General features: G+C 48.3%; 1 protein-coding gene across 7 annotated transcripts in view; it reads left to right on the top strand.

Moving 5' to 3' along the window:
- Positions 1–12,232, top strand: part of GOLGA1 (golgin A1) — a 189,929-nt gene that overhangs the window by 96,499 nt on the left and 81,198 nt on the right. For all 7 annotated transcript variants that reach the window (XM_075324139.1, XM_075324135.1, XM_075324134.1 and 4 more), the window contains one exon: positions 1,001–1,096. In XM_075324139.1, the coding sequence (XP_075180254.1) occupies positions 1,001–1,096 (96 nt within the window). The remainder of the gene's footprint in view (positions 1–1,000; positions 1,097–12,232) is intronic.

Raw genomic sequence — 12,232 nt, 5'->3', positions numbered from 1 at the left:
AGTCAGTCAGGGTCTAGCCAGAAAAGTCAAGTCCCTGCAAGGGGAGGATCAAAATAAAGTCAGAAAACAGAACCGAGTCGGAAGCCGGGAGATCAGGTATGGAGAGGGAAACACAAACAACAGACAGGAGGGGAAGTCAGGGACCGGGACAGGCAGACGAACGGGGGAAGGGTACAAGCCAGGACACAGTAGCAGGGAGGCAGGACAGATCGGGAACACTCACCAGAGCCAGTATACACGCTGCAAGGCAGAAATATCACTGGCACTGATCCATAGGTAGAGAGGCAAGATATAGCGTCCTGGGATCCAGAACTCCTGCTATGACCAGGCCCTGAGTGTAACCAGCAGCAGGGAAAAGCCGGCCTGGATCATGACATTGTGCATGGCCACCTTAGTGCATTAATGAGTGGGGTCCTTCTTACTGGAGAGTAGCCCCAAATGAGCAAAATTGTGACAATTAGTAATAGAGAAAGTTATCCCCTATGCTTAGGATTTCTGAATTCCAGGAATTCAGAGAACTGAATGAATCGGAGGTCGAGCCGCCGCACCCTTACTCCATTCATTGCCAAAGCCACTGCTGGCAGCTTTCTTCAGCATAGCCAATGAATGGAAAAGAAGTGTGCATGCTTGACATCTGCTCCTTTCAGTCAGGGCTTTGCAGAGTTAAAATTTTGGGAGGCGTCCCAGTGGTTTGGCTCCCATGCAATCAGTAAGATACTCTTCAATCTTGGTAAAACTAATTTAATGGTTGGCAGCGGTCAAATGGTATAAAATTACCAAGTTAGAATCTCTTACCTCATTGGGGAGACACAGCTCATGTGTCCCCTTATGAATGCCCAGAGAAAGATTTATGGTGAGTACACAAAAATCTAATTTTCTCTCTTGCCTCATTGGGGGACGCAGGAAACCATGAGCTGTGTCCCCCAATGAAGGCCCAGAGAAAAAGATTTTATGGCGAGTACACAAAAATCTGATTTTTCATTTTGTTTCCATTTTTAAGCTCCGCGATCTAGAGCAGACATTACAGACAGTGAGACAACAGCTACATGCCGGAGACGAGGAGCTGAAGCACAAAGAGAAGCTGATCGCTACATGTGTATGTATCCGTACAACAACTGCAGCTTTTCACTACATCATACAGCTAAACAAATAGGGGGGATTATACATGGTGGCTGTTAGTGATGGGCAAATGGTAACTATTCATGTTCGGATAATGCTTACTGAATACCAAGTACTAGTAGTCTTCGTCACGGCAAGAAAAATGCACTTTTTCCCCAGTGACTTGCTTTAGGTTTGTTATTTGTGACGAATACCGGAATAGAACTTTGGGATTTGTTACAAGTAATCTGAACACTTAGGCCCTGTGCCCACGGGACTCTGTACCCATGGATTTTGCCGCGGAAAACCTGCGGATTTATCTGGATTTTCTAGATAAATCCGCAGGTTTTAGCAAGTACAGACACTCCCCATGTTATCCTATGGGACATGGGGAGTGCTGTGTCCATGCTGCAGTACGTGCGGCTGCGGAATTTGCTGCGGATGTCCCGCAGCCGTACATAACTGCAGGTCAATTATTACTGTGGAAATACCTGCGGAATTCCCACCTCTCCACTATGGAGATAGAGGCCGGGACGTCCGCAGGTAAGTCGCATGAATGTCCGCAGGTTTACCTCAGATATTTCGCTGGAATCCCGCAGCAATTGATAGCTGCGGATTCCGGGGATCAGCTGCGGAAAACCTGCAGCCGTACCTGCAGATGTATCCGCAGGTACAGAGTCCCGTGGGCACATAGCCTAAGTTACTATTCGCCCATCACTAATGGTCGTCTATTCCAACAGTACATCCGACCACTATAGCTGATCAGCAGTTACTGCATAGTTTTAAAAGTAGTCTCTCTATCCCTCTTTACTAACCCTATACAGTAGTAGACAAGAACCAAACTAATATATATATATTAGATAGATATTTATTTTTTGCTGCTGATCTGTTTCCCTTCTGATTTCCTGTTTTTATTTCCATTTACATATTTTTCACACACTTAAAATTATTTTCTGTCGAAAAATAACTTATCCAACATCTTTGAATATTATGCATTTTGATGCCAATAAAATTAGAAGTGAAGGGGAACAGCACCTTTTTGCACCTATAAAAGTGGATTTGTCATTAGTTTTCACAATACAGACTACATACAGTCATATGAAAAAGTTTGGGCACCCCTATTAATGTTAACCTTTTTTTTTTTTTTTATAACAATTTGGGTTTTTGCAACAGCTATTTCAGTTTCATATATCTAATAAGTGATGGACTCAGTAATATTTCTGGATTGAAATGAGGTTTATTGTAATAACAGAAAATGTGCAATCCGCATTTAAACAAAATTTGACCGGTGCAAAAGTATGGGCACCTCAACATAAAAGTGGCATTAATATTTTGTAGATCCTCCTTTTGCAAAAATAATAGCCTCTAGTCGCTTCCTGTAGCTTTTAATGCGTTCCTGGATCCTGGATGAAGGTATATTTGACCATTCCTGTTTACAAAACAATTCCAGTTCAGTTAAGTTTGATGGTCGCCGAGCATGGATAGCCCGCTTCAAATCATCCCACAGATGTTCAATGATATTCAGGTCTGGGGACTGGGATGGCCATTCCAGAAAATTGTAATTGTTCCTCTGCATGAATGCCTGAGCAGATTTGGAGCGGTGTTTTGGATCATTGTCTTGCTGAAATATCCATCCCCTGCGTAACTTCAACTTCGTCACTAATTCTTGCACATTATTGTCAAGAATCTGCTGATACTGAGTTGAATCCATGCGACCCTCAACTTTAACAAGATTCCCGGTGCCGGCATTGGCCACACAGCCCCAAAGCATGATGGAACCTCCACTAAATTTTACTGTGGGTAGCAAGTGCTTTTCTTTATCGTTCCTATGGGAGACCCAGACCATGGGTGTTTAGCTTCTGCCTCCGGAGGACACACAAAGTACTACACTTAAAAGTGTAGCTCCTCCCTCTGAGCTTATACACCCCCTGGAGAACCAGATCTAGCCAGTTTATCGCTTTGTGTCAGGAGGTATACATCCACACATGCATTCTCATCTGATTTTTTGATTTTTGGAAAGAGTTTGAAGAAAAGCGGGTCCAATTCTGGACTCCCGGCATGTCCCTTCTCACCCCACTGTGTCGGCGGTGTTGTTAAGGTTGATTTCCAGTGCTGGAGCCTTACATGCCGCGCTCCTTCACCATCCCTCCTGGGCTCTGGCTTGAAGTGGGAGCCAGCACGATCTCCATGCTTTGCAGGAGACCGGTCTCCATCCGCAGCCCTTCAGGACCCTGCCAGACCGGAGCACTCATCCCCAGGGACTTGGAACCCTGCGTCTCAGCAAGCTAAGTACCTGAGACGTTTATATATTGGGGGTCCCTGTACTTTATTGTTGCCGGAGGCCTAGTTCGGTTTCACTGCCCTCGCATGTCACTCATGCAGAGGGACAGGCTCGGCTCCGCCCGGCGGCCGTTCTGGATACTCCCCACTGCTGGGGCGTCCCTCCTCCCCGGTAGGTCTCTATAGCCCTCCAGTTCCCGCTCCTCAGCAAGCCCCGCCCCCTCGCTTCGCTCCGGCGGCCATTTTCTCAGCGTTCTCTCTGCAAGCGCTGGTCTGCAGCATCTCTGCTGAGGTGCTGTGCTTGGGGGTCCGGGCTTCGGGATCTGGAGGGCACACAACACCGCTCCAGCGGTCTGGTAAGCCACAACCGGTCTCCGATTATACTCTCTGGGGTTCCTTCTCTGGCAGAGCCCTCACTCCAGCAGCATGTCTCACACGAGGAGCAAGGCTCTAAAGCTGTATTCAGTATGCACTGCATGTAAGCTCCTGCTGCCTGAACCGAGCATATTCCCACATTGTGATGCCTGCTCTAACCTGGCGGTGCCTCAGCCTGGAGTCTCACCCCCAGTGGTCTCTCAGGCTGCCCCTGTTCCTGTGGCTGAACCCCTGGCTTGGGTAGAATCCTTTTCTAGGTCTATCTCCCAGTCTTTTGCTGACTCCATGGGACTTCTGTCCAGGACTTTGCTGAACATGCATCAGCCCCTTTCACAGGGTGCCTCTGCTGCTAGGGGTCTCTCAGGACCGGAGCTCACAGAGGATTCATCATCTGGCCCCAGACCCCGTCCTTCTAAGAAGAGAGACGCAGGGTTCCCTCTCCTTCCTCGTCCCGCGGCTCTGATTCAGGAGCTGACTCGCAGGGCGAGGAGGATGCCTTTACAGTGGGGCTCAGAGGTTAACTCCATGTGCCCCATTGATCTGTCCGAAAGTTGACTCAGATGTTAGTGATTTGATTGCGTCCATTAATTCTGTACTGGATCTCAATCCCCCAGTATCAGAGGAGCAACCCTCTCTGGCAGAAAAGCCACCAGTTTACCTCGCCTAAGAGAGCAAAGAGTGTGTTCTTTAACCACTCCAGTTTTCAGGCCGCTGTGACCAAGCCCAGGGCCTGTTTTGACAAACTCTTTCCAAAGCGTGGTTCTGATGACCGCTTTCCCTTTCCACCTGAGGTGATCAAGGAGTGGGCTCATTCCCCAAAGGTAGACCCCCCCGGTGTCTAGACTCTCAGCCCGGACCGTTGTATCGGTGGCTGATGGCACCTCTCTTAAGGATTCCACTGACCGCCAGATTGATCTTCTGGCCAAATCCGTATATGAAGCGGCGGGGGCTTCGTTCTCCCCGACTTTTGCAGCAGTGTGGGCTCTCAAAGCCATCTCTGCTTCTCTAGAGGGGATGCATTCCCTCGCCAGGGAATCTATGCCCCAAAATAGTTTCCTTAACTTCCCAAGCTTCAGCTTTTTCGTCCTATGCCATGTCTGCCATGCTGGAAGCTTCTCACCGCACTGCGGTGGCTTCGGCTAATTCCCTCGCTATCCGCAGGATCTTGTGGCTTCGAGAGTGGAAGGCAGATGCTTCTTCAAAGAAGTACCTTGCTGGACCTCCTTTTGCTGGGTCCAGGCTGTTCGGTGAACAGCTTGGGATGAAATTATCAAGGAATCTACTGGCGGGAAGAGTACTTCCCATGCCACAAACTCAAAACCAGGAAACCTGTCCAGGGCAGGAATCAGTCGTGGTTTCGTTCCTTTCGTTCCTCCAACTGGTCCTCCTCTAAGCCCTCGGCCTCGTCCACTAACTCAGCCAAGGACCAGAAATCCAACTGGCGCCCAAAAGCGCGTCCACAAAAGACCGCAGGAGGTGCTGCCACCAAGGCAGCCTCCTCCGTGACTATCTAGCTGCGCCAGCAACGTCCTTGGTCGGTGGCAGGCTCTCCCACCTTGGCGACGTGTGGTTTCAACACGTCTCCGATCAGTGGGTGCGGGATATCATCTCCCACGGCTACAGGATAGAATTTTCTTCCAGTCCGCCAAACAGATTTTTCTCTCAACGTCCCCCCTGCTCCAAGGCCGCCGCCTTCTCACAGGCCGTGGCATCCTTGCAGGCCAACGGAGTAATTGTACCGGTTCCCGCCCGGGAACGGTTCAGAGGTTTCTACTCAAATCTCTTCCTAGTCCCCAAAAAGGACGGTTCCTTCCGGCCCATCCTGGATCTCAAGCTTCTCAACAAGCATGTTCAGGTGCGGCATTTTCGCATGGAGTCTCTGCGATCAGTCATTGCCTCAATGACCCAAGGGGATTTCCTGGCATCCATCGACATCAGAGATGCCTATCTACATGTGCCAATTGCAGTTTCACACCAGCGTTGGCTACGTTTTGCAATCGGAGAGGAACATTTCCAATTCGTGGCTCTCCCCTTCGGGTTGGCCACAGCTCCTCGGGTATTCACCAAGGTCATGGCAGCAGTGATTGCGGTCCTGCACCTACAGGGGTTGGCAGTGATCCCTTACCTGGATGACCTTCTGGTAAAGGCTTCATCCAGCGTGGACTGTCAGCAGAGTGTCTCGCTCACTCTCGCCACTCTAGCCCAATTCGGGTGGCTTGTCAATCTTCCCAAGTCCACTCTGAATCCGACCCAGAGTCTCACGTACCTAGGGATGCAGTTCGAGACTTTGCCGGCACTTGTGAAGTTGCCCTTAGTCAAACAGCAGTCCCTCCAACTGGCGGTCCGCTCTCTGCTGAGGCCCCGCCGTTATTCCCTCAGGCGCCTGATGCAGGTGCTGGGTCAGATGGTGGCGTCAATGGAGGCTGTTCCCTTTGCCCAGTTCCATCTGCGTCCCCCTGCAGCTGGACATTCTCCGCTGCTGGGACAAGCGGCCTTCCTCCTTGCACAGGTTAGTGCCTCTGTCGCCACAGACCAGAAGCTCTCTTCAGTGGTGGCTTCGGCCCCTCTCTCTGTCCCAGGGGCGCTCCTTTCTGGCCCTGTCCTGGGTGATCCTCACCACGGATGCCAGTCTATCCGGCTGGGGAGCGGTATGTCTCCACCACTGAGCGCAGGGCACTTGGACTCCGTCCGAATCAGCCCTCTCGATCAATGTGCTGGAAACCAGAGCCGTGCTTCTGGCTCTCCTAGCTTTTCACCATCTGCTGGCGTGCAGGCACATCCGAGTCCAGTCGGACAACGCGACAGCGGTTGCCTACATCAATCACCAAGGCGGGACACGCAGCCGCCTGGCAATGTTGGAGGTACAACGCATCCTTCAATGGGCGGAGGACTCCAAGTCCACCATATCCGCAGTCCACATCCCAGGCGTGGAAAACTGGGAGGCAGATTATCTCAGCCGTCAAACCGTGGACAGTGGCGAATGGTCCCTGCACCCGGCAGTTTTTCAGTTAATCTGCCGCAAATGGGGCACTCCGGACGTGGACCTAATGGCATCCCGTCACAACAACAAAGTTCCCGTTTACGTGGCTCGCTCCCACGATCCTCAGGCATTCGCCGCGGACGCTCTGGTCCAAGACTGGTCCCAGTTTCGTCTGTCCTACGTGTTTCCCCCTCTAGCTCTCTTGCCCAGAGTCCTGCGCAAGATCAGAATGGAGGGCCGTCGAGTCATTCTCATTGCTCCGGTCTGGCCCAGGCGAGCTTGGTACCCAGACCTGCTCCTTCTGTCCGTAGAGGTGCCGTGGCATCTTCCGGACCGTCCAGACCTTCTCTCACAAGGTCCGTTTTTCCGCCTGAATTCTGCGGCTCTCAAATTGACGGCGTGGCTCTTGAGTCCTGGATCTTGACGGCTTCTGGTATCCCTCCTGAAGTCATCTCCACTATGACTCTGGCCCGTAGGTCTTCCTCCACCAAGATCTATCACAGGACTTGGAAAATTTTCCTGTCCTGGTGTCGCTCTTCCGGCCATCCTCCTTGGCCATTTTCCTTGCCGACCCTTCTGTCCTTTCTACAGTCCGGTCTGCAGCTGGGACTGTCCCTCAACTCTCTCAAGGAACAAGTCTCAGCTCTGTCAGTGCTGTTCCAGCGGCGTCTCGCCTGGCTGGCTCAGGTCCGCACCTTCATGCAGGGCACGTCTCACATCATTCCGCCTTACCGGCGGCCCTTGGATCCCTGGGACCTCAATTTGGTTCTCACGGTTTTACAGAAACCCCCCTTTGAGCCTCTTAGGGAGGTTTCTTTGTTTCGGCTTTCACAGAAAGTGGTCTTTCTAGTGGCCATAACTTCCCTCAGGAGAGTCTCCGATTTGGCTGCGCTCTCTTCGGAGTCACCTTTTTTGGTTTTTCATCAAGACAAGGTGGTTCTCCGATGGAATTGAAAGGAATGAGCGAGGTGTGGTCACACGTGAAAGGATACTAGTTACTTCATCTTGTCCATATGATAAGGTATTGAACGACATTGGTACTGAAAACGTGTAGGTGATAGGAGCACAGGACAACAAGAGTCCAATAGAAAAAACAAGCCTGGCTCACTATCTTAGTTGGGTGCTCTGGAGAACAAAAGCAACTGCAGAAAAATACATGTAACTCTGGCACTCCTTAGAAAAAATGTATAAAGTCTTGGGTGGTGCTGAATACGTTTTTATTAAACAAAGGAATGAAGTCTGTCCCAACGTTTCGGTCTACACCTGACCTTTATCAAGGGATCTATCAGACTGACAAAGTGAACAAGAAAAAACAAAAAACAACAAAAACAAACAATGAGTATACAATAAATAAGTATATCATCACAAGGAGAATCATACAAAGGTGATTGAGGGAAAACACGACATGATAATGAAACACATCTTCTGATGCAAATATTTTGTAAATGCACATCATACCCTGGAAGAGGGAGTACAAATAACACAAAAATACAGACAATGTATGAACATATGATATCATGGACGGGTGCCGTAACTAGTAAATAATACATTTGGACATACCTAGAGAATTGTAGAGAATAGAATGAACATGCACCAATGGATGACACGTGTAGTAGTCAACCGCGTCGAACACTAGGGTTCGGTACTATATGAGAAAATGAAAAAAGCTCTAAGGTATGCGCAAAGATACATGATCAAAATAGTGAGCATTGACATTCACTAGGTACCTTGTGACCGTATAACTCACGCTCATTACACAAGAAAAGACGTGTCTTGTTGGCAGAGCCTTGAGAGGCAGGATACTATTTATATTCTAGGTTAAAAATGATAAGGGTTAAGGAAGAAAAGTACAGAGTCAAGTCCCGGGATAACATGGACTATCTAGGATCATACCTGTGCATGTGCTGTTCGGCAGAAAAAAAGAAGAGAGGGGAAAGGGGGGGGGGGGACCAAATGGAATGAACAGGGTGTTATGTCCAAAAATGCGTCCTGATGGGAAAAGCAGAGGTAGTGAGATGTACTAATGTCATTCTCCATATATTGTCGTAGAGTGATTATGTACTGGAAAATGAAGTACCTGATTTCTCAGCGTTGGAATCACATTCACTGTAGTATCAGTTAGAGGTAAAGACCATGTATTTTCGGTCAGGTAGTAAAGAAGGTAATATGACTATTCTCTAGGTGAGAAAGAGAAAAGAAGAAAGATAAGGGACAAAAGGGGGAAAAATGAGAAGATAATAAACACAGCATCTTAAAAGGGGATACTGGTGTGTTCATGTGCCCTTGAATAAAGCTGCCATACATATATCATGAAAAATAGGAAACAGTAATGTACCTGTCACATGGGATAATAGTATATTTAATGTGGAAAGCCACAATGGCAAGACTTCGGTGGCATCAGGAGAAGGATCTAACAGAAAAAAGTGGAAGTGCATGTATATAAGGAGGATGGTTATCCGTACTCTGGGAGAAGAGAGGGATTGTGGTATCATTATGGGGGATTTACCATATGTCCTGGTACTGGGCGACAGAACAGCTGCAAGTCTAATCGGGTAATGCCTGTGGGAACACTATGTGAAAGGGAGTGAGAACATAATGTTTTAATAGCAACAGGAACGGTAAAAACCGTGTGTAAAATTAGCAGCTACATAAGAGACAAAGGAAGGTTACACATACCGTCAGGGGGACAGGGCTATTGTGACAAGCGCTGGACTGTGCCTGTGGTGAGGAAAGCAGACATTCAGGAGGCTATGGTGCAAGGCTGGAGGGAGACATAGTTATGTACAGACCTGTGTCCGGGTGGGTCAGTGTGGACCGGATGCTCAGTGTGGGGTGGATGGGCCGGACCTGATATAGCTGCCGTGAACCAGGGAAGTGGAATCAGGTGACACCACTTCCTGATCTATGAGGACGCAGTGTGGTGACGCGATGCGCTCGGTGGCGCATGCGCAGACCGTGCCGTGGTCCGCGCATGCGCACCGTGCATCACGTAGTGGAAAGGTCGGTGGTGGATGGTGGTATTGCGGCGCTGTGTCGCGCCTGTGCTGTAGCATAGGAAACATGGAAAGACAGGTGGCGATTGGTATTGCAGCATAAACATCAAACCAGTGGGGGAACTTCGTGAGTGGAGGTAATATTCAAGTTGTGCTATCCACCAGTGACAGCTAGGGAGGAAGTGCCTTTTCTAACGAAGGTGATGGTAGGTGAAGGCCTCGTGATCACGTGGTGTAAAGTGCCTAGAGGAGGAAAAAGGACATAGTACATCAAAATGAAGAAGGAGAGGTTATGCTGTGATATGATCAAACATGCATATATCTGCCATGAGATGCACAGGGGTAATAGTCAATGTGCTAACCAATATAAAGGGGACTCTCTCAAGCATTAAAAACCACTGGGGTCTACAAGAATTGGAAGTCACATCAAAATGGATTATAAGACCTCAAAGTATGTATATGATTATAAATGAACGTCATATTCCCGGTTTAATCCTCTTGGTTCAAGCTTGCCCAATGTGTGTATCCAAAAGGCTTCCCTATCCTTCAGTCTGCGGATCCTGTCACCACCCCTCCGCATAGATGGAACGTGTTCTATGACCTGGAATCGTAGCTGAGCCACAGTGTGGTGTGCTGTATGAAAATGATGGGGAATAGGTAACAGGAGTTGTCCGCATCGTATCGTGGATTTGTGTTTGCTGATGCGGTCTCGGATATGCTGGGTGGTTTCTCCAACATATCCGAGACCGCACGGGCACTTGATGAGATAAATGACAAATGAAGTCTCACAGGTAAAGTAATCCCTGATCTTGAAGATCCTGCCTGTGTAGGGATGTGTGAATGTATTCCCTTTGGTCAGATTGTTACACTGGAGACAATGCAAACAGGGGAAGTTGCCCATTTTGGGTGGACCTAGAAACGTTTGTCGGGCAGGACTGGGTGATCCTATATCGGCTCTGATCAGGCTGTCTCTGAGGTTCTTGGGTCTTTTATGGCAAAAAACCGGGGGTGTCGAGAACTCTGTAATGGAGGGATAGGCTTTGTGTAGAAGTGGCCAATGCCTGGAGATAATTCCCTTAAAGATGGAGGAAAAGGGATGATAAGTCTGTACGCAATAGATACGAGGTGTATTGGTGTCACGTCTCTGAGGGCGAGGTGTACGGTTCATTGCTACCGAGGAGGGGTAGCCTCGTGAAATAAATTTATTGCCCATCTCGTTATATCGCAGTAGTTGTAGTTGGGGATCTGAAACAATCCGCTCAATGCGCTTATGTTGTGAGATCGGTAAAGATCTCTTCATGTGAGAAGGATGGCAACTTGAGTATAATAGGAGACTGTTCTTGTCAGTGGATTTGACAAAGAGGTCAGTAGAGATATTGCCATCGGATGCAAGAATGATTAGGGTGTCCAAAAAGTTTATTTGTCGGAGATCATGTTGCATGGAAAATGTGAGACCGGGTAGGGCAGAGGAGATATCACTGTCAAAGGTACTCAAAGAGTCAACGTCACCCTGCCAGATGACAAACACGTCATCAATATAATGTTTCCAAACCTTGGCATGTCGGATCCAAAGGAGGTGTTTGTACACAAAGATGTCTTCGAAATGCGCCATGAAAATGTTAGCGTATGGAGGCGCTACGTTAGATCCCATAGCGGTCCCTCGTTGCTGTATGTAAAATTGGTCACCAAATAGAAAAAAAATTATGGCCAAGAACCAGTTGAAGCAAGTCAATACAAAAGGTATGTTGTGAGGAGGAAATGGTACCATGTTTTTCAAGGAACCAGTTGATGGCCTGAATGCCGTCACTGTGCTGTATACTGGTGTATAAACTATCGACATGTAAGGTGACAAGAAGACAATCAGGGGGTAAAGATGGAAGTGCCTTGATATGAGAAAGAAAATCAGAAGTGTCCCTCACATAAGAGGGTATCAATGGAATTAATGGGGTGAGTATCTTGTCTAGGGTGATGGCAAGAGGTGACAAAATGGACTCGGTGGAAGCCACAATGGGGCGCCCAGGTGGTCGTTGTAGGTTCTTATGTATTTTGGGCAATACATAAAAAAACGGAATCACCGGATTGGATTTAACCAGGAATTCTGCTAAGGTCTTATCAATTGTGCCCTGCTGTAGATGGTAATCTACCTTGTCCTTAATATATCCACGTATAAGTGGAGAAGGGTCTTTGGAGACAGGAAGATATGTGGTCGTGTCTTTGAGCTGTCGATCTATTTCTGACAGATAATAGGTCCTGTCCAAAACTACCACCGCGCCCCCTTTGTCAGCTGGCTTAATGATGATGTCCTTATTGTCTTTAAGTCCCTTAATAGCTCTGTGTTCTTCAGGGGTGATGTTGTTCTTAACCCTAAAATTGCCATTGTCAATCTCCTTAAGTGTTGAATCTATGTCCCTAGAGACCAAAGAGATGTATGTCTCAATAGGATGATGTAATCTAGGGGGATTGAAAGTACTGGTGACCCTTAGGTTGAGATTACGTAAAGAGAAGG

This window comes from Anomaloglossus baeobatrachus, chromosome 9, assembly GCF_048569485.1.
Source record: "Anomaloglossus baeobatrachus isolate aAnoBae1 chromosome 9, aAnoBae1.hap1, whole genome shotgun sequence".
In the NCBI taxonomy this organism is placed as follows: Eukaryota; Metazoa; Chordata; class Amphibia; order Anura; family Aromobatidae; genus Anomaloglossus; species Anomaloglossus baeobatrachus.
The sequence above is the reverse complement of the archived record's forward strand: the minus strand, read 5'-3'. Positions and strand labels throughout refer to the sequence as shown.